The sequence below is a fragment of the Cololabis saira genome, chromosome 1, assembly GCF_033807715.1.
Source record: "Cololabis saira isolate AMF1-May2022 chromosome 1, fColSai1.1, whole genome shotgun sequence".
NCBI lineage: Eukaryota > Metazoa > Chordata > Actinopteri > Beloniformes > Belonidae > Cololabis > Cololabis saira.
Window position 1 is genome coordinate 11,259,337 of NC_084587.1, and position 27,839 is coordinate 11,287,175.

Below are 27,839 nucleotides of genomic sequence, written 5' to 3' on the forward strand. Positions count from 1 at the left end.
GTAAAGTTTTTTTATGAGCTTTAAACATAATTTGCAGAATACTATAGTCTACTAATTCATGAAATTTCAACAATTGTAACTGAAGGAATAATGGATTTGTTGGATTTCTATATCGTTTTCTACTGATTATTCTTTCTTATGGCTCTTTTTTGCAGAATGAAAATTGACTGAATATATGTTTTACAGGCATTTCCCCGAATTTCAACACAGTTGGTCAGATATGGAACAATCAGAGTGTTATAAATTTCACAACCATTTAGAAATTACTGATAAATGTTAGACTGGACTGAAAGCAAGAGGATTGGCAGTTTTATGCGTTAAAACCCTCCCCCGAAAAAGCAAGGCCTTGGAAGGCCCCCAGGAAGGGAGAGGAATGCTTTGTCTGGATGTATCATTTCAGTCCTGGACAGTGTTACTCTTCTCTTTAGTCTTTACCATTATCTGTAAATTGGATTATTCCTATGTTGATCTAATATTTCTCCATCTTTAAACCAGATGGTGTGTGGGGCAAGTAGAAAAACTTCATACCCTTCAAAGAAACGTTTCCTGTCCCCCGTGTCTGTGGTTTGGTTTAACGGGGTTTTTTGCAGGGATACCTTACATAGAAAATAGATGACTTTCTTGGGTTCAGATATCGTTTGTTTCTCACCCAGAGGAAAGATTTTCATAAGAGAGTTGGAGACGAGGCAGTTCATCCTTGTGGCCTCTCAGAACTGTGTTCCCGAGCCAGTCCACTACATTTATGTGGAGTTACACTAGAATCCTTTTTAGGGCTGGGGATCGATTCAAATGTCAAGAATCGATTCGATTCCGATTCTTAAGATTCAGAATCGATTATCAAGATTTGATTCGATCCGATTCGATTCGATTCTGATATTGATTTGGGTTAGTGTTAATAAAACTGTTTTTTGAGTTGTTGCAAGAATTATATGACTGTAGTTATGCAAAATATTAATACTAGTATTATATTGAGATTAAACACTTTAATGCTTTCATACCTATAAACATATTTAAAGGCAAAAACATGGCACCAGTTATTCTCGTGTCCAACAAAACATTCCTTTTTTGGGGATAAACAAAAAAATAACCAAAAGTTGTAATGTAATGATGAAAAAAAATAAAATACATAAATAAATAAAATAAAATAAAAAATAAAATAAAAAAAACCAAAACAATAAAAAATCGATCTTTAGACATATGAATCGATTTTTAAGAATTAATATGAGAATCGATTTAGAATTGGGAAATCAATTTTTTCAACACAGGCCTAATCCTTTTGTGTCAAAGATGTGTATAATTCAGGCAAGTTTGCCACCATGGCTCAACTATTCTGTAGGCTTTTTTTTTTTAAGTCACCATCAGAAACATCTGCCGCTTGGTCTCTTTCATTTTGAACTTTTCTCATGGCATGGAAACAACCATCTATTCCCAGCCCAAAATTGAGGCTCATTCTCCATTGAATAGATGTTCATGAGCTGCTACCTGTATGGAGTCCTGTCATGGTTTTTTTTCACAGTTTTGGTGTTTAGGTTCCTTGTATTTAAGTTTTGTCTTGACTTCCCTTGCTCCCATCTGCCCTGATCCTGTGCACCCGTGTCTCGTCAAGCTTTCTGTGTATATCTTGTCCTGTCTTTCCCTTGCTCCCTGCTGGTCTGTACTGTTTAAACTCTCCATGTACCATGTCAGGTTTTGGTGTTTTTTTCCAAATTAAAGCTATTGTTTTTTGAAATACTGCTCAACACATGCCTAAATGAGCAGGGAAGACGGAAGAGCATTAAAAGAGTTCTGGAGTTAAAGTTACGCTACTGATATTAAGGTGTGAGGAGTCAAAAACACATGAATAAAATCAGTTTGGACTTAGAACAAGATGTGTTTGCTGCAAAATGACTATCAACATTAACACTTGGAACTAAACTGGGTTCATGATCATGAGTGGGGCTATAATTGCCTTTAATGGGATTAATAAAGTATTTTTGACCTGTATTGAATAGACTTCAAACAAATGTATGGGTTTCATTTCAATTCAGTAATAATTTATTCATCTCCATTAGGAAATGGTATGTTGCAGTAACTGTCACTATAAGCCTCTTAAGAGTCGTGGTAGATGGTTATACTGTAGCTGTGGGCAGGATGGATTTACTGTAGGGATCTGTGTTGCAGCAGATCTGAAGAAGCCTGTGAGTGATGAGGCTGTTCTTAAATTTATGTCTTGTGAAAAGGATGTGTTGTTTTTTTATTATATGAAATATCCTTTTTTTGCACATTGGCTCCAGAGTCTCCACAACAGCTGAATCGGGCCTAGAGCCAGCATTTTTCATCAGGTTTAGCTTTTTATTTCTTTGTAAGTCAGTGGCTCTCATGACTGCAGATGAAACTGCAACTTCCACAACAGACTCACAGAAGATATGCAGCATCGAGGTCACGGTGTCCTCAAGAAGGGCAGTTTGCTCAGTCCCTTTTTGAAGACGATATCAGTGTTGCCTCACCAGTCCAGTCTGTTGTCCAGGTGAATGGTGAGGTATTTATACTCCTCGTCCACTTCTCCCGTGATGGAAATTGTGTCCGACTCATTTCTGGCTGTCCCAGAAAACAAAGTCTTCTATAGGGTCTAATAAATAAAGGACAAAACAAAAGTAATAATTATAACTTTTTAAGAGTACAGAAAGTATATAAAAACCACACTGCAGTTGTCAGCACCTTTTTACTAGTCCATAAGACGGCCCAAAGCCTGTTTTTCTCATAATTAGTAGTATTCCGGTATGACGCAGAGGTCGTGTTTTTTTATGGTATTCGACCTGTATGTGTGATATATATATATACCGTATATATATATATATATATATATATATATATATATATATATATATATATATATATATATATATATAGTAAGATATAAGTCTGTACATTTTATTTACAGCCAGGGAGAGATTCAAGTGTCGAATTATCCATAGGCTACTTAATTTGTTTTAATGAAAATATTCAGGGGTTAAGTGTAATTTTATTGTACAAAATCACCAGATTAATTCAGGTTTGAGAAGTTTTTTTTTCTCCATTACTTCTCCAGTCACTCACAGACCTCTAAAAAATACAAAATTAGTAAATGGCATAAAATGACTATTTGAACAGGACATAAATCACTTTCACCTTAATGTCCAAACCAGCACATCACATCAGAAACCATTATCACCTTGTGTATGTTGTGTATGAATCTACAGGACTGTCTCAGAAAATTAGAATATTGTGTGTCCTTTATTTTCTGTAATGCAAAAATGTCATAGATTCTGGATTCATTACAAATCAACTGAAATATTGCAAGCCTTTTATTATTTTAAGATTGCTGATCATGGCTTACAGCTTAAGAAAACTCAAATATCCTATCTCAAAAAATTTGAATATTCTAAGAATCTTAATCTTAAACCGTAAACCATAATCAGCAATATTAAAATAATAAAAGGCTTGCAATATTTCAGTTTATTTGTAATGAATCCAGAATGTATGACATTTTTGTTTTTTTAATGGCATTACAGAAAATAAAGAACTTTATCACAATATTCTAATTTTCTGAGACAGCCCTGTATATGTGCACAATTTTTGTTTAGACTAAGATTGAAATACATTCAGTGCTTCAACGACTAAATTGTTTCCAATCTTCCAACGTCTTTCCTGTAGATACATGGCCATCATTCACCCACTGAAGCCTCGCCTGTCGGCTAAGGCCACCACAGGAGCCATCGTCTGTATCTGGAGCCTGGCTGTGGTCCTGGCTTTCCCTCTCTGCTACTTCTCCACCACCCGGCTTCTGCGTAAAAGGACCATCTGTTATGTAGCCTGGCCACGCATGGAAGACGACCCCTTTATGTAAGAAATATTTACTTTTCTTTACAAGATATTCGTGTTCCGTCATTGCCCCCTTGATTATACCTGTTGTTGGTGTAATGTGTAGTGTATTTTTAACTCGTTGCTTCATACATTATAATTACAATGCAGTGCGTGTAACCAAGTTCTGCCACTGGGCTTGGGGGGGGGGGGTGAATTGAATCCCAGTCAGGGCAAGACTCCAGCCGAGGCAGAGCAAGAAAAATGCTAGAAGCCAAGAACCAAGAAACAGAGAAGCTAGCCAGCTGTCAAAGCTGAGGAGCAACAAAAACCTTCCATTTAGTACAAAGAACTGACTGTACTTCAGGCAGCGGAGAATGTCTAGCAAAGGCTCACAGGTTTGGGCTCCTGTCTGTAAGGAATAATAAATTAGAAACTAAAAACAGGATATTCTTCACCTCCAAAATATACCCTAAGTGGCAGGGTAAAAATATTATAAGAGACACACCAAGGACTGATATAAAACAACTGGAAAAGCAAATAGGAGAAAGGAGCAACAATAGCACCAATGCCCTATAAGCTGATCACAGTAGTGTCCCAGAGCAGGACCAGTGAGCATCACAATAGCAGACATCCAAGAAATATGCTCAAATATGAGGAGTTGGACTGAACAAGGCCCTGTCAAGCTCCTGTCTGTCAGGGTTTGACACTTCCCCCCAGTTTTTGAGTTTCAGTTCTGTCCCTCCTGTTTCCAATCTGCCCTGATTGTCTGCACCTGTGTCTCGTTATCCCCTGTGTATATCTGGTCTTGTCATTCCTCTTCTCCCTGTCGGTCCGTACTGTTTCTACCTCCATGTTTCCTGCCAAGTTTTTGCTCCAGTTTTTTGAATCCCTGTTTTGTGTTTTTTGATCCTGCTAAGCAGCGCTTTGGTTTTTGGTTTCTTTAAAATAAACCCTGCTTTTTTGCAACTCCTGCCTCCTGCTCTCCTGCGTTTGGGTAGGCTGACCAAACGTCCTCTTTTCCCCGGACATGTCCTCTTTTTACGTCCTGTCCGGGGCGTCCGGGGGGTTTTTATAAATTGATGATAATGTCCGGGTTTCCTTTTGTGTGTACCGTATGTGTGTGCGCCCCCCGGTTTGGTTCAGCGTGTGTGACGTAATCCCCGAGAGGCTGCCTTGTGGGCGGGTCTCCAACACTCAACACTCAGCAGCAGACAGCGGCGGTGTCGCTTACCGGGCACACGCTCCCTAAGCCGAAGCGAAAATGCAGCTTCACAGATGCACTGAAAAACAATTTCCAATGTACAAACCCGGTCGGGACATATGCAAAGCTGGCACTTATGTTTCTGTCCAATAAAGGTGCCGGGGACCTTGCAGCCCACATCCACACAGAAACACATAAGAAGGCAGTGCGAGTGAGAGTAGCTCTTCAAAGTTGACCGAGTTCTTAGACCCGGAAAAACATGCTGTAAATGCAGCGGAGGCTGCATTGGAATTTCATACTGTGAAACACCACAACAGTTACAGATCCATGGATTGCACTAGTGTCTTGCTACAAGCAGCATTTCCAGACTCTGACATTATGTACATTACACTGAAAAGTTAGTGAGAGATATTTAGTTAAAGTTGGATTTTCTAATACAGAAGAGGTATTATTTAGAACATTATTTCATATTATTTTTTTATTTGTCCAGTAAGACTTGAAAAGAGAGCTATTATTTTACAAGTTGATTTTTGTAATACAGAAGAGACATTATTTCAATCATTATTTCATTCCAGAGATTTTACATTTATTTTACATTCATATTTATTTTTATATTTGAAACTTGAAAAGGATTATTATTTTAGACATAATAAAGAAAGTTGAGTAACCTCTGAGAAGCCAATCTGAATTTCTGTCTTTGAGAGATATTATTTTGTAATATAAATGAATATTCTATCCATACATATAAACTTTAAATATATTAAAATTATAAGGAATCTTTGAGTAAACTGCAAGTATCATTTAAGTGGGCTATTTCGTGGCCGGGCCGAGTGTCCTCTTTTTTGAAAATCAAAATATGGTCACCCTACGTTTGGGTCCTCAACAAACACCAACCGTGACACTGTCAAGCTCCACGCGCAGCTTGAATAAGAAAAAATAAAAGCAGGGGCACGGTGGGGCAGCTGGTAGTGCAGCCGTCTCACAGCAAGAAGGTCCTGGGTTCAATTCCCACCAGGGATGCTGTGGGCGCTGAAGTTCGTGTTAAGTTCCCCCATGACTTCAGCGCCCACTCCTGGGTGGGGTTGGTGAAAGGGCCTTTCTGTGTGGAGTTTGCCTGCTCACTCCTCAGGTTAAGAAGGAGACCTGAGCTCAGTGCAGGGCCCTCCCTGGGTTGGCAGAGGAGAGCAATGCCCAGGACTGACTTAGGTAGGAGCACGGGGTGGCAAAAATGGGAAAAGATTGGGGATAAAAAATATAAAAAAATCAATAAATAAATAAAAGCAGCACAAATGAACCAGCAATATAATGGCGCTTTTCCACTAGCACCTACTCAGCCCGACTCGCCTCGGCGCGGCTCATCCCGGCTCTACCCGTTTTGTCCTAGTTTGTTTTTCCACAGCCAGGTGAGAAGTGGGCGGGTTGGGGTGAAGCTGCTGTGACGTACTCGATTGCGCAACCCCTTTGTTCGTGTCGGTGCAGATGAGAAATCAGCTGGAGCCGCGAGCGGCTGAGAAGAAAACAGAGCGCCTGGTGGATCTGATCGTTCCTTATCGCCCGTCTACATCCCTTTTTTAATTCTCTCGTCAGCCACCAGGTTTATGAACATCTGCACCTCAGAGTTGGATCACCAAACAGACGTTTGCGCTGTATAATAAAATCGCAGCGAGCCGCGAGTCGTTCTCGCGCTGACTCCTGCTTCCTGATTCAAACGTCTGACGGCCCCGCCCCCGACCAATCAGTGGCGTGGAGGGTGATGACGTCAGATATAGTGCCGGCTCAGCACGCTTAGAACCTCGGCAGAATGGTTACAGAAAAAGTATCTGCTTGGCACGACTCCACCCGCCTCTGCCCGTAGTGGAAAAGCGCAAGACGGGGGAGTGGTGGGTAGAGGCGAGCTGAGTAGGTATTAGTGGAAAAGGGCCATAATAGACTGGTTCATACTAGACTGACTGTGTTGTTCATGGATGATCACTTACAGGGGCAATTGTATCCATCTGCTGCAATAGCCTGCTATTTCACAATATAGAAGCTCTTGTCATGCATTTTAATGGAAAGAAGTGAGTAGGCACATTGCTTAATTAAGGATTGTGGCCTTAGCATCGCCTGGATGGACTACTGAAAAGGTTACAACTCGATTCTGCACTCATGAATACTAAAATGCTTCGAAAAAATAAATGCAGTTGCATAGTATGAATGACAAGCAAGAGAGGAGATGAACAATCATGCACAAGCACACACAGCATCAAGGGGCGATGATATCACCATAGCCATTGTTCACAATAAAACAACAAAAATCAAAGAGTACATCAGGAAGATGCCTCTAACTGAAGGCTCCAGACAGCAGAAACCCAAGGGTCAAAGGTTGAACCATCACGGATCAATAGGCCCAATCAATTGAAGAAATGGTTGTTGTCAATATGACCCACTAGTGGATGGAAAAGACCTGGGTGGAAGTAAGCACAGAGGAAGTAAACGTGGCAGCACAAAAGCAAGAGCAGTGTGTATGAAAATGTGACGTACATGTACATAAAAGGCCACCATGGAAAGTCTGGATTGTGTTGGAACAAGATGCGTTGGAAGAATTTGTGCACAAAAAACAGAGAACAACAGAGCTAAGGTTCTTCCAGATCCAGACTGATGACAAACTGGACATTGTGTTTTCCGGAGCCTGCAGAAAGAGACAGTGATGATGAGATCAGCAATCTTAATGATAATCTGTGATGGTATGGAGGCTGAGTCGCTCCCCATGGTGAGTGACCCATAGGTGACTAACTGAAGTGTGAAGAAACTGTAGATCCAGACGTGTATAATGGGATTTTCTGTCATCACGGCTATATCTTCTCTTGGGAGGTCAATGGTTATTTTACCAGGGAAATGCTAGACTTTGAAGCCATCTTGTGGAAAGTCACGCAGAATGAAGACGGTGTGTGCTTGTCTTGTCTGGTGTGCCTGTAGTCGAGATCTGGATCTACTGGCACATCACAAGGAGGTGAATCAGACAACAAAATCACACTGTTAAGCTGCTATAATCTACTAAAAGGGAAAAACTGACACAATTAGTATCCTGACTTTTCAAATATTCAAAAGTGTAATTCAATAAAAGGAAAAAAAAGGGCGATGCAGTAAACTGTCTTCTCTTCAAAAAAATGACTGGGTTATTATCACCGTCAATCAGACTGGATTTTGTCTCCCTGCTGAACTAGTTCAGTCTGATTATTTTAATATGAGCCAGGTCCAAAAATCTATCGCCATGTAGAACTGAAGCTTAACGCTCACGCTCAGTATTTATGTAATTATTTATGTTATGTATGTATGTGATTTGAAAAAAGAGAAAGCAAGTATAACTTAAAAGGAACAGAGATTTAAAAAAAAAAACAAGATTCAGGACAAAATAGATGGAACGTTGTGTTTCTGTGAAAGGAATCAGTTTATGGAACAATCTGAATAAAGAAAACAAAGAATCCAAATCAAACATTACATTCAAAAGAACAATTAAAGCCTGTATGTTAAGTAAATATAATGAAATATGTTAGTTAAGTGTGATTGACATACCCATAGACGGCGGTAATTTCATTTTATTTTAGTTTTTTATTTACTTAGTGGTTGGTTTTTTTTACTTTTAATTTGTGTTATTTGTGAATTTATTTCTTGGAAAAAGGGGCAGATTAGATAAGATTCTTCTTCTTTCTGCTCCCTTTCATTCACAATTTATGAACATTTGTATTTGTATTTGTATTGAATTGTTTGTTTTATTTTTTGAATGAAATAAAGAATGAAATGAAATGAAATGTACAAGAACCAGAAGTGCATGTTTTGTTCAATGAAGTGATATTATAAATGGTCAACCCTAGTTAACCCTATGCCATGTATTTTTTTTCCGTCTAGGTATCATATCATAGTTACAGCTCTGGTCTACGTGCTGCCCCTGGTAGTGATGGGCATCACTTACACCATCGTGGGTCTGACGCTGTGGGGCGGAGAGATTCCTGGTGACTCCTCTGATAACTATCACGGACAGCTCCAGGCTAAAAGGAAGGTAAGCATGCTTCAGGGCAAGAACGCATGTTCCTCTCGACGTGGAAAGAAATTCAGATAAAGGTCGGATAACTAATTTAATCCAGTTCAGTCAGGTTATAATTCTTAAAAGGTTAGCCTAATTAAGTTTGAAATCAACAGATTGCAATAACTTCATCAGTTATACTCAGAGTTCTGTTCTGCACTTAGCGTCAATGGGTTGCCGGGCAACAGTGGAGAGGAAGAACTTCCCTTAAAAATGGAAGAGACCGCCGAGAGAGCCAGAATGAGAAGTGAGACTTTTATTTAAGCATCTGCCTTACTTGTATACAGTACTTGAGGAAAGAAATTTAATTGGTTGTTTACTGGTACGAGACAGACGGGCTGGGAAACGCACCATCAAGCGTTGCTGTAAAGCTCCAGTGCAAGTACACTGTTGATTGCAGCAAAAATAATGTATGGATATATCAATAGTAAAACAGTGGTGCCCAGTGATTGACAGAAGGTTGCTTAGGGGTATAACGTTGAGCACCCCGCAAGCCAGCCATAACTATAATATTCATGAAAAAAAGGAAAGTTTTAAAAGTAGGAACTGGGTCTGACTTCCAAAAACCAGACAGGGAGTCGACTCCACATGTGATAGATGAAGGCTTTGAAACTCTAGGAGGCACAAGTAGCCCTGCAGTCTGTGAAAAATTTGATCTTTTGGGGAAGATATGGAAGAACGAGGTATTTAAAGGTCGGGAAGGAGATGCTGGAAAAACCAGTAAGAGTCAGTGAGATTTTGAGAATAGTAAAAAACTGCAACCTTCCTCCTTAAGACTTGCCTCTGAAGCCCAAAAGTCATTTAAAGGAGCTTGAGGCTCCTTTTAAGAAATGAGACTCTTTAGCGCCACCCTTCGCCACGACGGTCATTGGTACTGCAGCCAACAGCGAAGCCGGCACGGGAGAACGGGGAGAACGTGCATGCAGCGTTATGTGACGTCACATCCGCAGCCCAGCGCGGGAAATTCGGGACCGAATTGCAGCACATTTTGCAGCACACAGCCTGTTCAAGGCAGAGGAGAGATACACTAGAGGGCTCATTCTTTTGGGTTTGGAACGCTTCATCTGACATTTTTACTGGAAAACTTAAAATGTATACGGATTTTTTTCATAAATCTTGCCACAATCCGGCCTCAAGCTCCTTTAACTGAAGAAAAACAGAGTTTGTTAGACAAGTCAATAGTCCAATAACGTGATTGGAAGGTGTTCTTAGAGCCCTCTCACATTCACAGGTGATAATTAGAATAATAATTATTATTTTTATTATTTGGACATGTATGCATTTAATCAGTGTGTAAAGATAATTTCAGGAAATTTTGCCAAAAAGTGAATCAGAAAAGAATCTTCTACCCAACCTTTAAGTCTAATTTAAAATGTAGTTTCTATTCTGCAAAAAACACACGGAGGGCAGAGTTTTTCTGCGTCACTTGGTAAGCCTTTTTCTTTTTTTACTGGAAACAACAATGTACCGTTGCAGCAGTCAGACAGCACAGGTACTAAAAGTATTACTATCTTCATTACACCAAGGACATTCTGTATTTCTATTGTGTCAAATGCATTAAAAACACATTACTTCTTTTTCCTGCTGGCAATATTTGAAGTGCAGTGTAGGTGGACCCCAACATTAAAAATGGAGTATGCTGGAGGTTGCAGGAGTATAAATGCGACTCGTAAAAGTGAGAACATTAGCCCGGGCATATTGCAGTGATGGAAAACAATCCCTCCCAAGTGTGAGTCCAACAGTTATCATCCTGTCAACCTCTCAAGGAGGAAAACCTTGATTCAATGCAGCACAACCTTTGTGATTGTCACTTATTGTGAATACGAGTGGACAGGCAGAAGCTCTGAAAACCAACTGTGTCTCCAGGGTTTATGAATATCAATGCACTTTGATAGACACGTCTGAGATTACGGCCTTTATCCTCAGGACTCAGAATCTTATTAAAGACATGTCGACACCGTTGAATTACTTAACTGCTACCGCAAGGAATCAGTAAATATGTGAAAACCCTTGGGAAATTGGAGGGTTAGTAGAGACAAGAAATAATGAAACCTTCTGAAGCATCCCTGACAAATAACGGCAGGTAAGTTAATTTACTTACACTTCACTTAATTTCTCTCCAGTTGAATCCGTTGTTCAGAGTTTTTTAAACATTTGTTTTGTACTGCAGCACAAAAATGATAATTTGAGGTATGTTTGCAGTAATACCTGGCTCTTAAGTATACTAACATCCTTTTTAAAGAAACTTCATATAACTCCTATCTATTTAATTGCCCATTACAGTATTTTGTGTACAAATTTCGCATTCAATGAATAAACTTTTTGACATCATGTTAAAGAATATCAGCTGGGATAAGTTCATACATACAATCCAAATATTCTTTTTTCTCGTGCTCCAAGGAGGCAGTTCATTGGTGGTCACAGGTTGTCGACGTAAAGGCCCGTTTTCATGTTTTAATCCATCCCTTTACACACGCTCTTTTTTTATTTTTTCAGTTTTTTCAGCTGTCAGCCTGTCCATCAGCATAGCAAACAAGAAGGGGCTCAGGGCTGATCCCTGATGTAGTCCCACTTCCACCTTGAACTCGATTTGATTGATTGATTTGATTTGATTGATCAACCCAACACCGATGATCAATCACATAATATTACCTCAAAATATACTTTAAGACTTCTTTTTTTTTCTTTTTTGTCTGCATATATATTAATGGTTAATACCATGTTGGTAAGAACCTAAAGCATATATACCGTATTTTCAGGACTATAAGCCGCACCTGTATATAAGCCGCACCCGCTCTATTTAAAAGAAAAGATATGCAAGCCGCAGATATTTCTGTTGTTAGATTAGATATTTACTACATGTACAGAAGGATTTTGAACTGTAAATGATGTACATGTTTGTACCTAAATAGATCCTTTCCTAACAGTGTCTTTTAACACGGCAGCAACTTTGCTGATTAAAACGGGACAGAACCAAGAGAAAATAACCGAGAAAATAAATATCTATTTATCTGTTTGAAATCTGCTTCTACCTACTTCTATCTGCTAAAGAAGAAGTAGCGTGTTCTTCTTTACATTTATTTTGTTTTAGTTTTTATTCTTTTTTATTCTAGTTTTTATTTTTTATCTAAAATATATATGATATATTTTTAAATATATCACATATATTTATTTTATTTATATATATATAATATTTTTTTCAGGAAGGGGAGGGGGGGGGGGGGGGGGGGGGGTGACATCCGCTGCTAGTCCAAGACACGAAAAACACATGGAAATGCACAATGAGCACACGAGCCCTGGAAATCTGAAAGAGAAAAAACAAACAGACCCGAGAACAGGCAGAGACACGAGCAGCAACTATCCCAGGTCCCCGGGACCCGATCAAAGCTAGGCTAGGCTACCGCGACTATCTGACCCCCAAAACTGCGGAGTTAGTATTCTGATGACACAACAGCGAGTCACGAAACCTAAACAGACCATCAATCCGTTGACTCTGAAAATCACGTAGTCTAAAACCTGAGACTCGAGTCAAGGCTCAGAGTCGAGTCTGATTCGAACCCTCATTTTAAAGACTCAACTCAGACTTCTGCATTAACTGTATTTGGACTCATAAATCAGAGACAATAAGACTCTTTACATCTGTGACCGGGGGGGGGGGGGCTTCCTGACAGATGAACCAGAGTTAAAACCAGTTTTTGTTGCCTTCGTTCACAGGCTGCTGTGAATGCAGAGCTGCAGCCATAGCTGTAGAGCCGGTTTGTCCGTGAGTATTAGTCACTATCAAGTGATATAAGCTTGAATTACAGTATATAGTTTTGTCCACTTTTGACCAAAAGAGACAAAACGCTCAGAGCTACTGTACAATATAGAAATGTAATCAAGGTTGCTGATTTATCTCATGTAATCAGAAGAAGTGCTGGACTCCCCCTGAACCTTTCTTTTATGACTCAGACTTGATCACTGGGGATTCGAGATTGGATTCGGACGCCAAGTGTGATGACTCGACTACAACGCGATCTGAAACTAGCTTTTAGTTCACAGCTCAGGCCAATCATTGATCCAATATCCATTTCTCATTTCTGAAGAGAAGATCATTTCTGCGGTTCAGATCTTTTTCGCCCTCCAGGATGTTCTCCGTATGGACACTAGTTTCTGCTCATAGTCTAGTCCAGTGGTCGGCAACCCAAAATGTTGAAAGAGCCATATTGGACCAAAAACACAAAAAACAAATATGTCTGGAGCCGCAAAAAATGAAAAGTCTTGTATAAGCCTAAGAATGAAGACAACACATGCTGCATGTAGCTATATTAGTTATAACTGGGGGAAGATTATTTTTTTCATTATGCACTTCGAGAAAAAAGTCGAAATGTCGAGAAAAAAGTCGAAATGTCACGATTAATGTTGAAGTACAATCTTGAAAAAAAGTCGAAATGTCGAGAAAAAAGTTAAAATTTAGAGAAAAAAGTGGAAATGTTGAGGAAATAGTCAAAATTTCATGAAAAAAGTTGAAATGTCAAGATTAAAAAGGAAAGGAAAAAGGAAGAAAAAGAGAAAAAAGGAAAAAAAAGAAGAAAAAAAGAATCAAAAAAGAAAAAAAAGAAGAAAAAAAAAGATGAAAAAAAGGAAAAAAAAGGTCAAACATTTTTGAAAAAGCTCCAGGAGCCACTAGGGCGGCGCTAAAGAGCTGCATGCCTGGTCTAGTCCCTACTTGGCTAATACCACTAAATACAGCTTTGAAATCGCTGCCGATGCCTCTGTTTTTGGTTTCACCACAGTTTCCATTATTATATGGCAGAGTGGCTCTCTGGGGAGTCCTGAGTGGAGCTCAATAACTGAAAAGAAATAGGTGTGCGTGTGCTGTGTGTGCAAAAGAGAATTCAATTCAGTAGCCTTTTTCAGTCAGTAGTATATCCCAGACAGACTGTATTTTATTGTCTTTTCTTTTTATTGCCACTTTGAAAAGGATATTGAATTTAACATCTGAACAATAAGATCTGAGCATTATTTTAGAACAAAAAACCAATTCTCTGACCAGCCTCTGCCCTGTCCTCGTGGCTGCTTTACAGAATACAGTGTCCTGTTCTGGGTAAGTGAATGTCATGTAGGTTGAGAGTTTAGTGCTCGCAGGCTCTGAGCAGAAGCGGTTACAGAGAGGAGGGAACAGCCGGAGGCTACGCTGTCAAGCATCACAGAGCAAACTGGCTCAGGAGCTGAGCGTTTCACTGTATTCTCAGAGCAAAACATTAGAAACAAAACAAAAGAAAAAAATAGATTTTCTGTCACAGTAGTTTATACTATTTTTTGTCTTCGTGTATCAGCTTTTTAAGATTTAAGCCTCAGATTATTTCATTGATCACTGCTTTTAGCGTTCGCTTTTTTTGTCATTGTACTGCAAGCTTGTGCGTCGGTTATCAAAACAGCAGGACAATCAATCAAACTAAATATTTCAAGCCTCTTTTAAATCACTCTGAATGTGAAGTCGACATGCAATCGCTTATCACCGTTTGTGGTATTAATGCAAACCATGGCTGATTGGTTCACGAGTTCAACACCACAGACTCATTTCAAGATGATTATGAAAAGAGCATTCACATAGGAGAAGGTTGCTCAAATATTAAAGGGTTAGTTGTACGCTAGCTCAGCTTTTTCTTTTTTTTCTTAAGGTCACTTGAGAGTTTAATGAGGAGGAGTCACAGGTCAGAGCTTGTGCATGCACATGTTTTAACACAGGTTTGTCCAGCGATCTTGCACAAGTGCATTATAAATATGGGGCCTCAGTGACCAGGATTGCTCTCAGTTTTAGATCTCACCATGTCATAAAGTCCATTTACTTTCAGCTTACCAAGAGCACATCAGAAAAGAAAATGCCTGAAGTGGTAATGGTTATGCCCCTTTTCCACCAGTACCTACTCGGCTCGGCTTGACTCTCCTCCGTTTTAAGGGTTTTCCTCCCAATGCAACGTCACCAGCCTGCAATGCCACCGATTGGCCAGAGAGTCTTCAGAGCAACTACTTCACTATGTCATATTTAAAACCCAGTAACAGTGCATATTACATCTTGCTATCAAGTCAAAGGATTTTTAGAATATATGCAAGACTGTTCAACAGCAACGATGTCATGTTAAGATTAGCAAATGCAGCATTTCTTTTTCTTTTTTTAAAGTTAAAGCAAGTCTGTAAATATTTAGCCATGTGACCCTAACATCAAACAGTTCTCAAAATTTCATAATACATATATTTGTGACATGCATTTTCCCTTTAGAGATCAATAACGTATTATTGAATTGAACTGGATTGAATTGAAGAGTTTATTTAGTCGTGGAGTGTTTGGTTGCCTCCCTTTTTTTCTTGTGACTGTGCAGAACGCCGGGTCCTAAGGGAAGGTCTAAATAGGAAGAAACAGGATTAGCTTGATGTCAAAAAAATGATTAAAGTTTTTCATTTTATCCAAAATAATCCATATTAGTCTTCCAAAACTGTCTCCATGGGAGGTCTCGGATCACATTTGAAACGCTGCTTATCACAAAGCCCATCTATTTTTCACCTGCAGCCAGCTCCCAGTTTGGATATGGAGCACATATTACTGCTATACTTTTATGACCAAATCTAAAACGTATCTCTTTGAAGGACCATATATTTATATCTCTTATCATCAGTGCAATAACTTTTTTATCATGCTTTTTAAAATACTTTTGTTTACTTATACTGGTGGTGCACCCCATCACGTAGACTGTGCAGTCTGCCTTTGTTATCATCTTGAAAATATCTGTCCATTACAGTCAAGCTGTAGGCTGTTCCAGGAGGCAGATCTGTGGGAGGGTGCAGTGCAAACCACTGAACCACGGTGCTGCTCCGACTTCAAAGATATATAATCCACTTTATATTTCGCAGATATCAAAACTGAACCACTGCAACTGCCTCTTCTCTGCCACCAAAAATCCTCTACTCGGCTCCAGATTACACGGAAGTCTGCTGCAGGCATTTCTGTACACGTGACTGCTTCAGGGGCTCCAAGTTTGTTTCTTAAAATCTTTCTGTTGACTTTTACTACCCTTGTGGTCTTTTTTCTTTGTCTGCGTGACTGACCTCTTAGAGCTTATGCACAGCCTGAGATGCTTTCAACTGTTCAAAACACATTACTGAAAGCCAGAGGTAGTAAAGCTTTTGCAAACAGAGCCTGGAAGCACTGGCACAAACCGCTCTATGAAATCAGGTCGGCCTTTACTCACTGTACTTGGCCATTGTGATATGCTTCTTTCAGGTATATTGATATTTGATGTTGTTTGATAAACTACTGATAACGATTGTAGAAATCCTGTTTAACAAATATGGTTTTGTAATGAATGTCTGATACGGTGGCCAAGACCCGCCATTGCTGAAAATAAAAGTAACGCTGCAAACAGAAACAAACGCTGCTGCAAATAAAATAAATGCTTAGCAAATAAAATAAACGCTGCAAATATAAAGAAACCCCGCTGCAAATAAAATAAAAAAACTAGGGAAATAAAAAAGCCACAACGGAAGTGAATTACCGTGGACTATTTTTGCTGATGCACCGGTGTTGCACATTAAAAATTACACGTAGCGACGTTGAACACTAACCTTTTCACTTATTTTCTGGTTCGTTGTTCTTCTTATTCCTCACTCTTCTTATTTTTTCCTTTTCACTTATGTCCTCTTCGTCTTCTTCTTCTCCTGTCACATAAAAACACTGTTGCATCAGCAAAAATAGTCCCCGGTAATTCACTTCCATTGTGGCTTTTTTATTTGCGTCATTTTTTTTATTTGCAGCCGCGTTTCTTTATATTTGCAGTGACGTTTGTTTTTATTTGCAGCGTTTATTTTATTTGCAAAGCGTTTATTTTATTTGCAGCAGAGTTTCTTTTTATTTGCAGCGTTTCTTTAATTTTCAGCAATGGCGGGTTTCGGCCACCGTAGTCTGAGGTTTAGTAGAACATGTGGACTGTACCGATCTGGGATGAATGTATAAAAAAAATAAAAAACTGGATAAATATTCTGTGACGTCACCCAGGTTTTCTGAAGATTGGTTTTGAAGCTCTGGTGTTTGCTCTGACCGTCAGTCTTTGACAATTTGGCAGGAGCCGACTGCACTCAACCTCAATTCCATCCATCCATTAACAATACCCATACATCCGATGTCCATACCCACCTCTTCCTAGCTGGAGTCTATCCCAGCTAAGGCAGGTACACCCGGGACAGGTCACCAATCGATGGCAGTGTCTGGTTAATCCAAGAATGGACAAATATGTTCAGAAAAGTCAAGCTGGGCAGCTTGTTTGAACATAACCACCTTACTCTAGTTACCATAAGCAAGCATTTTTTTTAAATCTTAGCTTAGCTTATGCTTACTGTACCTACGATGCTTGCTGTTTATTCCTTAAATTAATTCTGATTGAATCCATCTATCCATCTCTGTTTTGTTTGTCATTTTAGTAGTATCTGATCAATACATTGCTGCAAACCTCTTTTATACATGTCTTTTACGTCTCAACTAGGGTTGCCACCTTTCAGAAATAGAAATAAGGGACGCCCCGATTTCAGCAGCGCAGGCGCCAAAAAAAGCCCCAAAACTTCTAAACTGCATAGAAATGTGTTTATTTTATATGAAAATACAAAATGCTTTGATTTAAAGATTAAAGTGCTTTAATAGCATTGAACTTGCATGACTGTACAGACATACAACCATATAGCAACTGAAATAGACTCCTATGCTCTGTATGTCCACATCAGCCAAGATGTAAAATATAGTCTACAGGTGAAGAATATGGTGTAAAAGTTAATTTATTTCAATAATTCAACTAGAATATGGTGTAAAAGTTAATTTATTTCAATAATTCAACTAAAATATGGTGTAAAAGTTAATTTATTTCAATAATTCAACTTAAAAGGTGAAACTAATATATTACTCAGTCTTATTACACGCAAAGCAAGATATGTTAAACCTTTATCTGTTATAATTTTGATGATGGAATTGTTTATTGATTTCATAAAATATTCTCTAATTTATTTTTGGGTTATATATATATATATATATATATAAAACATATAAAGATATGGGCACAGACACAGCAGGTCCTGTTGTCCCGCCAGATTTTGCTGGCCTTAATGTTTCCTGTGTTTTATTTTGTTCATTATTGTTAAATTTAGTGTTGATGTTTGTGTGACACAGCAGGTACTATGTCCTATGCCTTGCTCACGAGGGAGAGAATAACGGAACAGGACAGTGATGCAGTGTCTTCAGTAGTGTGGACAGTACCGATATGTTGTGGTGAAGAGAGAGTTGACCCAAAAGTTCAGAACCTGTTTACCGTTGAGCCATTGGTGAGGGAGTAGAGACGCCTACTTCTTCCACAACAAGCCATGTTATCTTTACAATAACCTGTCCCTTCTGATTTTGCTGCACTGACATTAGCACAACATGGAGAACAGTTGCTGGCGAGTGATAACAGTATCCCTGTTATGGCTCACAGCAGAGGATGCACTCGAATGGATTAAACAGATGCTTCCTCCAATTTATCAGCACCATAAAATCACTCTTTTACTCTCAGCTGTTGTGACTGCCGCTTAATCGCACTAGACGTCCTTGTGCAACCAAATTCAGTCCTTGATGCATTGGTGAAAAGATTTTTAATGGTATGTATGGAGCAGTGATAATGGCCTTTCCAAACAGCTTCTTTCGAGATCAGGCCCCTCATCTGTCTCAAAGTGACTGATGGAGGAGTGTATCTTTGTTGACAGTGGGGTGGCAGTAGAGGTCAATGCATTTAAAAGAAAAAGATGGCTGAGTTAATGAATAATAAAGAGGAAATATTGCACAAGAATGGCCAACAAAGGGAGTTGGTTATCTTACCCGAGCTCTTTCTCGTTCCACCACACCGTCTTTGTAATTATCACAGGTCAATTAAGTGATACGAAGAAATAAAAATCTCCATCTTTGAGTTAGTTCTCATTAGTAAAACACAGATTCGCTTGTCCTTTGTTTGACTTAATCCATTCTGCTACTATCAGTGTGCCACAGGTGCTCCATTCTGGGCTCACGCTCTGGGCTGCGCTTGCTATATGTCTCTTTGAAGAACAGCAGTAATGATGTAAAAGACAGCTCTTTGACTCGTGAGTCTGTGTTTAAGTTTTAGTGCTAGCTCCATCGTTCATATATCGCATGTCTGCCTGAAGGCTTAACTACCGTGTAAAGGTACAGTATAATTTGTGCAAAAATTTGAAGAAAAAAAAATGTAACTGCAGGTTGTTACAGTATCACTAGTAGAATTATATAATCCCCTCTGGATATCTGTCAAGAAATGTAATTCCTGATTGAGCCACTTTCAATCAGAGATTGCAGACAGACTGGTGATCCCTTTATTATTCCAGATGTGCATTCACAAATACCACAAAGGTGCAATTTTCTCTCTCCAGTGGGTGTTTTCAGATGCTTTCTATCTTTGGGCTTCCTGTCTCCCCCACCATGATGGCCTGAATGGATCTTCTGCACAGAGTTTGCAGCTCACCCTGCACCCCTGTTGTGTCTTTCCACTTTTGACACAGCGCTTCACCTCAGTGATGTCTCTGTTTATACCTTCTAAGTTAGGACAGTGGCAGAGCATTGTAAAGCAGCATCAAATAAAAATACAAATCCAATCCACGCCTTTCTTGCAAGCTGACAGTGTTTCATACTACAAACTGTTGAAATTAATACTTTATACTGTACATTCCCAAAACAAAATTGCATGATTTATTTACATACGTGAAATTATTGAATATGATTAATTTATATTACTTTAAGCATTTGCAATACTTAAAGCAAAGTTACAATTAAAGATAACCCAATGTTATATTTAACAAAAAGCTGTACATACAGTATGTGTCACGGTTGGTTAGATGAGGACCCAAACGCAGGAGAGCAGGAGGCAGGAGTTGCAAAAAAGCAGGGTTTATTTTAAAGAAACCAAAAACCAAAGCGCTGCTTAGCAGGATCAAAAAACACAAAACAGGGATTGAAAAAACTGGAGCAAAAACTTGGCAGGAAACATGGAGGTAGAAACAGTGCGGACCGACAGGGAGAAGGGGGAATGACAAGACCAGATACACACAGGGGATAACGAGACACAGGTGCAGACAATCAGGGCAGATTGGAAACAGGAGGGACAGAACTGAAACTCAAAAACTGGGGGGAAGTGTCAAACCCTGACAGTATGGGTTGTTTTTTAGTGCATACAGTACACATGCTGACTCTATTTCAGGTGCTGACATCTCAGATATTCATATCAGTGGTTGTTTAGCTTCTGCTCACATCAGCCGGAGGCTTATATAAAGATTTGATGAGCTCTTATCTCGCTAGTTAATCTAGCACCAAACTCAGTCATCCCAAAGTACAGTTTGGGATCAATCATGACAGTATTGCACGGTGAAATCAGGCGTTTGTCCCACGCTGCAGTCACACGTCTGCATCTATTGTTTGGGTCGCTACGAGCAGCTACCACGAGTGAGGAAGACAATCTGTATCACTGTTTGAGCAGAAAATACGGTTATTTTGAAATTAATGTCAGCAACACACTTAAAAAAAGTAAGGCTAGGGAGAAAATATTTGAAAAGATGAGTGATACATTGTCTACATCATCGCTTGGGGACACATTTCACTAGACAGATTTCAATAGATTTATAGAGCAGTGCATGCATAAAGCTTCCCTGCTTAGTAATTGGCATCATATTTTATTTTTTGTGCCAAATACAACAGAATAAATAAACAGCACAGAAGAGACCTACTTTCACTGACCGTTAAATTAAGACATCAAAGGAAAAGAGACAACTGATTGTCTTTTATTTGGCAGTCTTTGTTATTCAATCATGAAAAGAAAGAAACCCATCAGGGGTGCTCGAAATTATTGTGTGGTTCCATATAAAAGAAATGTTAAAACTAACAGTAATTTCTGGTAAATTAATTGTTCTGTTTATGTTAAATTCTGTTGCCTTTTTCCCAGAATTTTTACTTCATCATATCAGGCTCAAAGTATAAAAAAATGCAGTGTGAAAAACGCACATGGATGGTTTATCTGTCGCTGATGCATCTGCTTCATGGTAGAACATCTACAAGGAATTATTTCTTTGAGAAGTGATGATGGTGACGGGTTCACCACGCTGTGAGAGGCATTTTGCAGTTAAAAGAATCAGTGATTCCAGGGTAACAGCCGGGGCTACAGGCGGGAGACAAGACCAAAAACTAATATTGAATAGATGTGATTCAGCCCTCGGGTACGATTTCATTAAAATAAAAACATGATTTTGTGGGAATTACTGCATGGGGGTCAGAGACGTTTCTAGAAATCATCATCAGTTAATAAAACAGTTGAAATGAAATGGAATTTTGAAAAAAAAGTCTCCCGTGCACAGAAATAGCATTAACTATAGTCAGACATGCTTTTTCTCTGGTCTTTTCCTTTCCTTTTTTTTTTTTTAGAAACTCAGAGGTACCAGCAACAACAGGCAAGAAGCCTGTAGAGTCAGTTTTCTCATCATTGTATTAAGCTCTTTTTATTTATTTAATTATTTTTTGGGAGGTGAAAGTGAGGTGGATATGAATGGGGGGGCACCTGCCACAATTCTGAATGACAAGAAAACATGCAACAGGCACACAAATATCTGGAATCTGAAAGAGAGAAAAGAACACGTAGAAAACAACAGAAACAGGCAGAGACAAAAACAGCAACCAACTCAGGTCTCTAAAATGGACTCAAGACCACTGCAGTTTTCTGTACCCAAAACTGTGAGGTGAGCATGTAAGTGAGTGAGTGTGCAGGTGTGTATGTCTGTGTCCAGGAGTCCAGGAGAAATGTAGGGAGCAGAACAAGGACCTCTACATCACCTTCATAGACCTCACTAAGGCCTTTGATACAGTTGACCGGGAGATCCTCTGGACTATACTGCAGAAGTTTGGCGTTCCTCCCAAATTCTTCAGCATCCTGAAGCAGTTCCACAGTGGCATGCAGGTATCTGTGCTTGTTGGCGGCCAGCAATCTCTCTCCTTCCCTGTAAAGGTTGGAGTGAAGCAGGGCTGTGTGCTGGCCCCAGTGATTTTCAATCTCTTCCTGACGGCAGCCACACTCCTCTTCCACAAATCCATCCAGGAAGAGGGTGGTGTGTGTAGCAGGGCAAGTGCTATGGGGCCCAACCGACAGGACAGAGAGGACACGGGGTTTTCGTGCAACTCTTTTATTCACCAGAAACTCTCACACGTGCACAAGCACCTTCTCCCACAGCAGCCTCTCCAACAGCCCCTTTGCTGCTGTGCAGTCCCTTCTTATGAAGGCAGGCAGGGTGGAGAGGCTAAGTGGCTGCTCCTCCACCCTGCCACAGTGTGAAAATTCATTTCCGCCTTGATGGTAGCTTGTTTAACATAAGATGCCTACAGGCCAAGACCAAGACTGGTTAGCAACATCTATGAGCTTCAATACGCAGACGATTGTGCTCTCCTGGACCACAGCCCGGTTGCTATGCAACAAGCCCTGGACACCATGTCCTCTGTTTATGGCTCGCTCGGCCTTGTGATTAACATCCACAAAACAGAGATCATGACACAAGAGCGATCCCCACCCCCCGTATTTAACATCTACGGCACACCCCTCAAGACTGTCCATCAGTTCTGCTACCTCGGAAGCATGCTGACTCCTTCCTGCCAAATAGATGATGACATCCAAGCACGCATCAACCAAGCCTCCAACTCCTTTGGCAGACTGCGCTCTCGCGTGTTTGAAAACAACCATCTACGAACACAGACGAAAGTTGCTATCTACAGGGCAGTGTGCGTGTCTACACTGCTATATGGGTCGGAAGCTTGGACTATTTACCGACGCCACGTCAGGCGCCTTGATGCATTCAACATCAGATGCCTACAGCGCATCCTTGGCATCACTTGGCAGGACCGCTCCCCGCACACTGACATCCCCCACGCACTCCATCAGTATAGAGGCAGCACTAGCCCTGAGGCAACTCCAATGCGTTGGTCATGTCATCCGGATGCCTGGATGCTGCTTGCCTCGTCAGTTGCTTTGTGGACAGATTTTGTCAGCAAACAGGAAGCCCGGTGGCCCAAAGCTGCGGTACAAAGACCAGCTGAAACAGACCCTGAAGAGATGCAACATCAAACCGTTCTTTATGCCACGAAGGGGTCTCACAGCTTGAGGAGAGACGCACTCAGCAGCGGACGGTGCGGCGCCAGCAACGACACCAATGTACTGTCCCAGTACCACTTCAGCCTCCTGACCCAGTCCTCACATGTCCTGACTGTGGCAGGATATGTGGCTCCAGAATTGGGCTTCATAGTCACATACAGTGGCATCATAGCCAGCACCGATAGCCACTGCCCAACACACCACAGCAGAAGGAAGCTACGTCGTCTTCGACTACGATGGGCCGCCAAGGAGGAGGATGTCTGTGTATATGTGTGTGTGCAAGGTGAAAACAAAGCTTTATCTGAACTGCACCAAGAGTGGTGGAGGGGGGGGGCATAACCACGCCACCCGAGATACCAGAAGCAGACAAGAAAGAAGCCCGGCCCACCCCCGCCGAGAAGGCAACAGAGGGAAGCCCGGGCAGAGCCCCCAAGACTCCGGAAGAAGGCAGCCAGGGAACCCACGGCAACGGACCAGGACCCCATCAGCTACCGCAACGGCAACAGTAATACATTTAAAGAAAAAAAATGGCTGAATTAATGAATAATAAAGAGGGAATATTGCACAAAAATATTTTTGAAATTACAAGTGCTGTTTCGTTCAGGCTGAAGGGTAGAAGGACCTGTCTAAATGATCTAACTTGCACATCTCTGAAAGCACGTAATAGCACTACATTTTTGCAGGTTCAGGGTAAAAACTAGGAGGATGGAACTGCAACAGGATGGACCTCCTCCTCAGTCCAATAAAATCCTCAGACGTACCAAACTAACACTCCATACCACTTGGTGGCGGTAGGGTACCACTTCCACTATTTACCAACCAAATAGGAGAAGAAGAACAAAATGAAGAGGAAATAAATATCTAGTTTTTAGAGGCAAGGCTGTGTTTTTTTGTTTTCTATCATACACAAATGTGGACGTGGGGGTGGTAAAATGGTCGGCCTGCAGCACAGACTCGCCACATACTTCACTTGTTGTACAATATGAAACAAAAACATAAATGAATAAAACAAACGAAGCCCAGAAGTGCTCAGAGGCTAAATGTGAGCTCACACAACTTAGAAAGCTAGGGGGCGATCATTATAAATACATCTAAAACTTGAATCCGCTATAGATTAATTTTCTTTTAAAAATGTACTTTGTCTGTTTCTTAATACTAATTATTACGAATCATTGCACTAATGGACTTTTAAAAATGGGTTTGATTCTTGTTTGATTTGCACCCCTTTATTCCTTTTGACTTTTTCTGTTTACCAATTTTGTCAGCCAGTAGTTCCCAGATTTTGGACAGATTTATTGTTACATGATGCCAACTAACTAGGTGTTCATTTACTACATTAATGAAGGGACATTAGTCTGGTGCTGCTCCACGCCTCAAGACTGCTCTCTAACTACTCTCTAATTCAGTATCCAGTTTATACATTAAAATTCTCATTAGTATCCCTTTTTTTTTTTTGTTTTTTCAAAATGTTTCCTCCATCTTCTCCCATAAATTTCCCACTCCACATTTTCATGCCTCCGCAGCTCGCAGTATTAACATTTGTACTGTCTTTGGGTCAAAATGACCTAATTCTCCTGTCCTTCTTTCCTCCTGCTCTCTCCTTCCTTCTCCCTTCCTTCCTTCCTTCCTTCCTTCCTTCCTTCCTTCCTTCCTTCCTTCCTTCCTTCCTTCCTTCCTTCCTTCCTTCCTTCCTTCCTTCCTTCCTTCCTTCCTTCCTTCCTTCCTTCCTTCCTTCTTTACTCCCTTCCTCCTTCCTTCCTTCATTCCTTCCTCCTGCTCTCTCCTTCCTTCTCCCTTCCTCTTTCTTCCTTCCTCCTTCCTTCCTTCCTTCTCCCTTCCTCTTTCCTTCCCATCCTTCCTTCCTTCCTTCCTCCCTTCATTCCTTCCTCCCTTCCTCCTTTCCTTCCTTCATTTCTTCCTTCTTTTTTCCCTTCCTTCTTTCTTTCCTCCTGCTCTCTCCTTCCTTCTCCCTTCCTTCCTTCTTTACTTCCTTGCTTCCTCCCTTTCTTCCATCCTTCCTCCCTTTCTTCCTTCCTTCTTTTCTCCCTTCCTTCTTTTCTCCCTTCCTTCCTTCCTTCTTTCCTTCCTTCTTTTTTCCCTTCCCTCCTTCTTTCCTCCTTTCTTTCCTTCCTTCCTTCTTTTCTCCATTCCTTCCTTCTTTTCTCCCTTCCTTCATTCTTTTCTCCCTTCCTTCATTCTTTTCTCCCTTTCTTCTTTTTTTCTTCCTTCCTTCCTTCTTTTCTTTCTTCCTTCCTTCTTTTTTTTCTTCCTTCCTTCCTTCTTTTCTTCCTTCCTTCTTTTCTCCTTTCATTATTTCCTCCCTTCTTCCCCTCCTTCCTTCTTTTCTCCCTTCCTTCTTTTCTTTCTTCCTTCCTTCCTTCTTTTCTTCCTTCCTCCTTTCCTCCCTTCTTCCCTTCCTCCTTCCTTGACCCAAAGACAGCACAAGGGTTAACTTTGAAACGGTGAGCTGTGGTGATGGAGGAGATTTCCCTGAGCTGGTTGTTGCACTGCTGGCCTCAGCTTCTCTTTATGTCAGTGTTAAGATGAGAATATAAATGTAACAAGTTGAAGAGGGTGCTAAAACCAGTGAAAACATTGAGCTTGAATGTATATCTCTACCTATAAACTGTTTGAGGTGAGTCTGAGTGGCGTTAACGTTAACAGCACCACATGCCGCGTCTCGTTCCCACTTTGTGCTCTTTAGGTGTGATATTCTGCTCTCAGGCTGACTTCCACGTGTTTGTGAAGGGCTCTCGAGCTTTCTTCTCCCTCAAGCTTCATATAAGGCGCGCGCTGGATTGTGATGGAATCCCAGCCATCCATCGGGTACTTTGACATTTAGAAAGAAAATGTTACGCTCCTTTCTACCTGTCGTTTTCATATTGTGAAGCTGAAAAGAAATAGCCTTTGGCTGATTTTAAAAACATGGCTCTAAAAGCCACTTCTGTGCAGACTGACCCTAACTAGGTCTGCATACGATCACTTTAAAGCCTCTGCTTGTATAAGATTGGCGAGAGGAAAATAACATCAGAGATCAGCCAACTGCATGTCGCCGTCTTCGGTACATGGATATCTTCTAAGAAGGAGTCTGAAAGTTTTGTTCACTTGTTAGAAACGGATGGATGTGTGTTATCCTTCAGAGTTGTTTTAACCCCCGTGTCACATCTGTGTGCCTGCTGCCAGCATCCTGTGTCAAGAAAATTGCCACGATTTGTAAAACTCGCCAGCTTGTAATTCATTCTCAATTTCTCATCCTCATTTCTCATTTATCTTTAGCATGCAGTAGATTGATTGAAATGGGCAACCGCTATCTGTCTGAAAGGCTCAATTTCACATTCACATCCACTACTAACAAGGATTTTGCAGCCAGACATGAGCATGAATGCAAATGTCTGCTGTCAGTGATTACGGCACAGGCAAGAATCTGTTTTGTGAAGATAAAAGGTGAGAGCTTTCATTAACAAGAAGAGAATTTTGTAATTTCCTTCTCCTTTCCTTCTTTAAAAAGCGTCTAACTGAAAATAATTGAATCCGTATATGCAAGCATCAATATGTACATCTGTTTTCATTTCGTCAAAATGAACCACTCTTAGATTTCCTGCAAATAAAGCAGCTGATCTGCTGCTCATTTAATGAAGTAACAGCGCCCTATTGATCACATATCTCCTTTGTTTCAGTCGGCCGTTGGCAAAAAGGCGACGTTAATTGCATAGTGGGGTGGGAGTGAGATTATTAGCCTCAGCTCCTGAAACTCAGCGCAGGTCACTAGGGTTCATCCATGCTGACAGGTGGAGAGGAAAAGTGCTTTGAGCTCGCTTGACGACAAGGGCCAAACGCACTGCGACGGCCTAATGCGTCTCAGTTAAGGACAACGGCTTCAAGTACAGAAACGATTCAAATTCACAAGCTCAAAACAAGGTACAAAAAGAGGAACGTGGTGCAAATGAAAAAACGTGCTGCAAAAAACAAAGACAAATGCAGCATCATCAAACGCGCTGCAAATAGAGAAACGATGCAAAGCACAAAACGATATAAAACAAGAAACCATCTTCAAAAGACAAAACACTTCATAACCATAAAGACAAATGCAGCATCATCAAACGCGCTGCAAATAGAGAAACGATAGAGAAACGATGCAAAGCACAAAACGATATAATCCTATGTGGACAGCGATGAAGCATTGTAGCACGTGGCCCCCTGCAGGGCTTTGAACTGGACTCAAGACCTTTGAGGTAGCTCCAGATTCCTACCCCCCGTGCAGATCCCAACACCTGGAAGTTGGTTCAAACTGACTTGAATCACGGGAGCACCCTATGGGGTGATTTGGAAGTCTGTGACAGTCATGCCAAATGTCTGATAATGACATTTGGCCACATATTCAACCCGACTGTGAATTGCTTTTGTCTCTCGCCTGATTTGTGTATTCCTGTTAAACTTCTTGTATAAAAACCTGGTTACAACATCACTCGAGGTCAGCCCACCGACCAAGACACTGTGTCTGTGTAGGTCTGCTGACCACCGGCTGAATTAAATCTCTCACCCCACAGCGGACTCCTGAACTGTTTTGATAAAT

General features: G+C 40.6%; 1 protein-coding gene across 1 annotated transcript in view; it reads left to right on the top strand.

The window, feature by feature from the left end:
* The window catches only part of tacr3a (tachykinin receptor 3a), a 66,920-nt gene that overhangs the window by 10,326 nt on the left and 28,755 nt on the right, over nt 1-27,839 (top strand). Inside the window, exons 2-3 of the mRNA XM_061729892.1 lie at nt 3,673-3,861; nt 8,909-9,059. Of these exons, the coding sequence (XP_061585876.1) occupies nt 3,673-3,861; nt 8,909-9,059 (340 nt within the window). The remainder of the gene's footprint in view (nt 1-3,672; nt 3,862-8,908; nt 9,060-27,839) is intronic.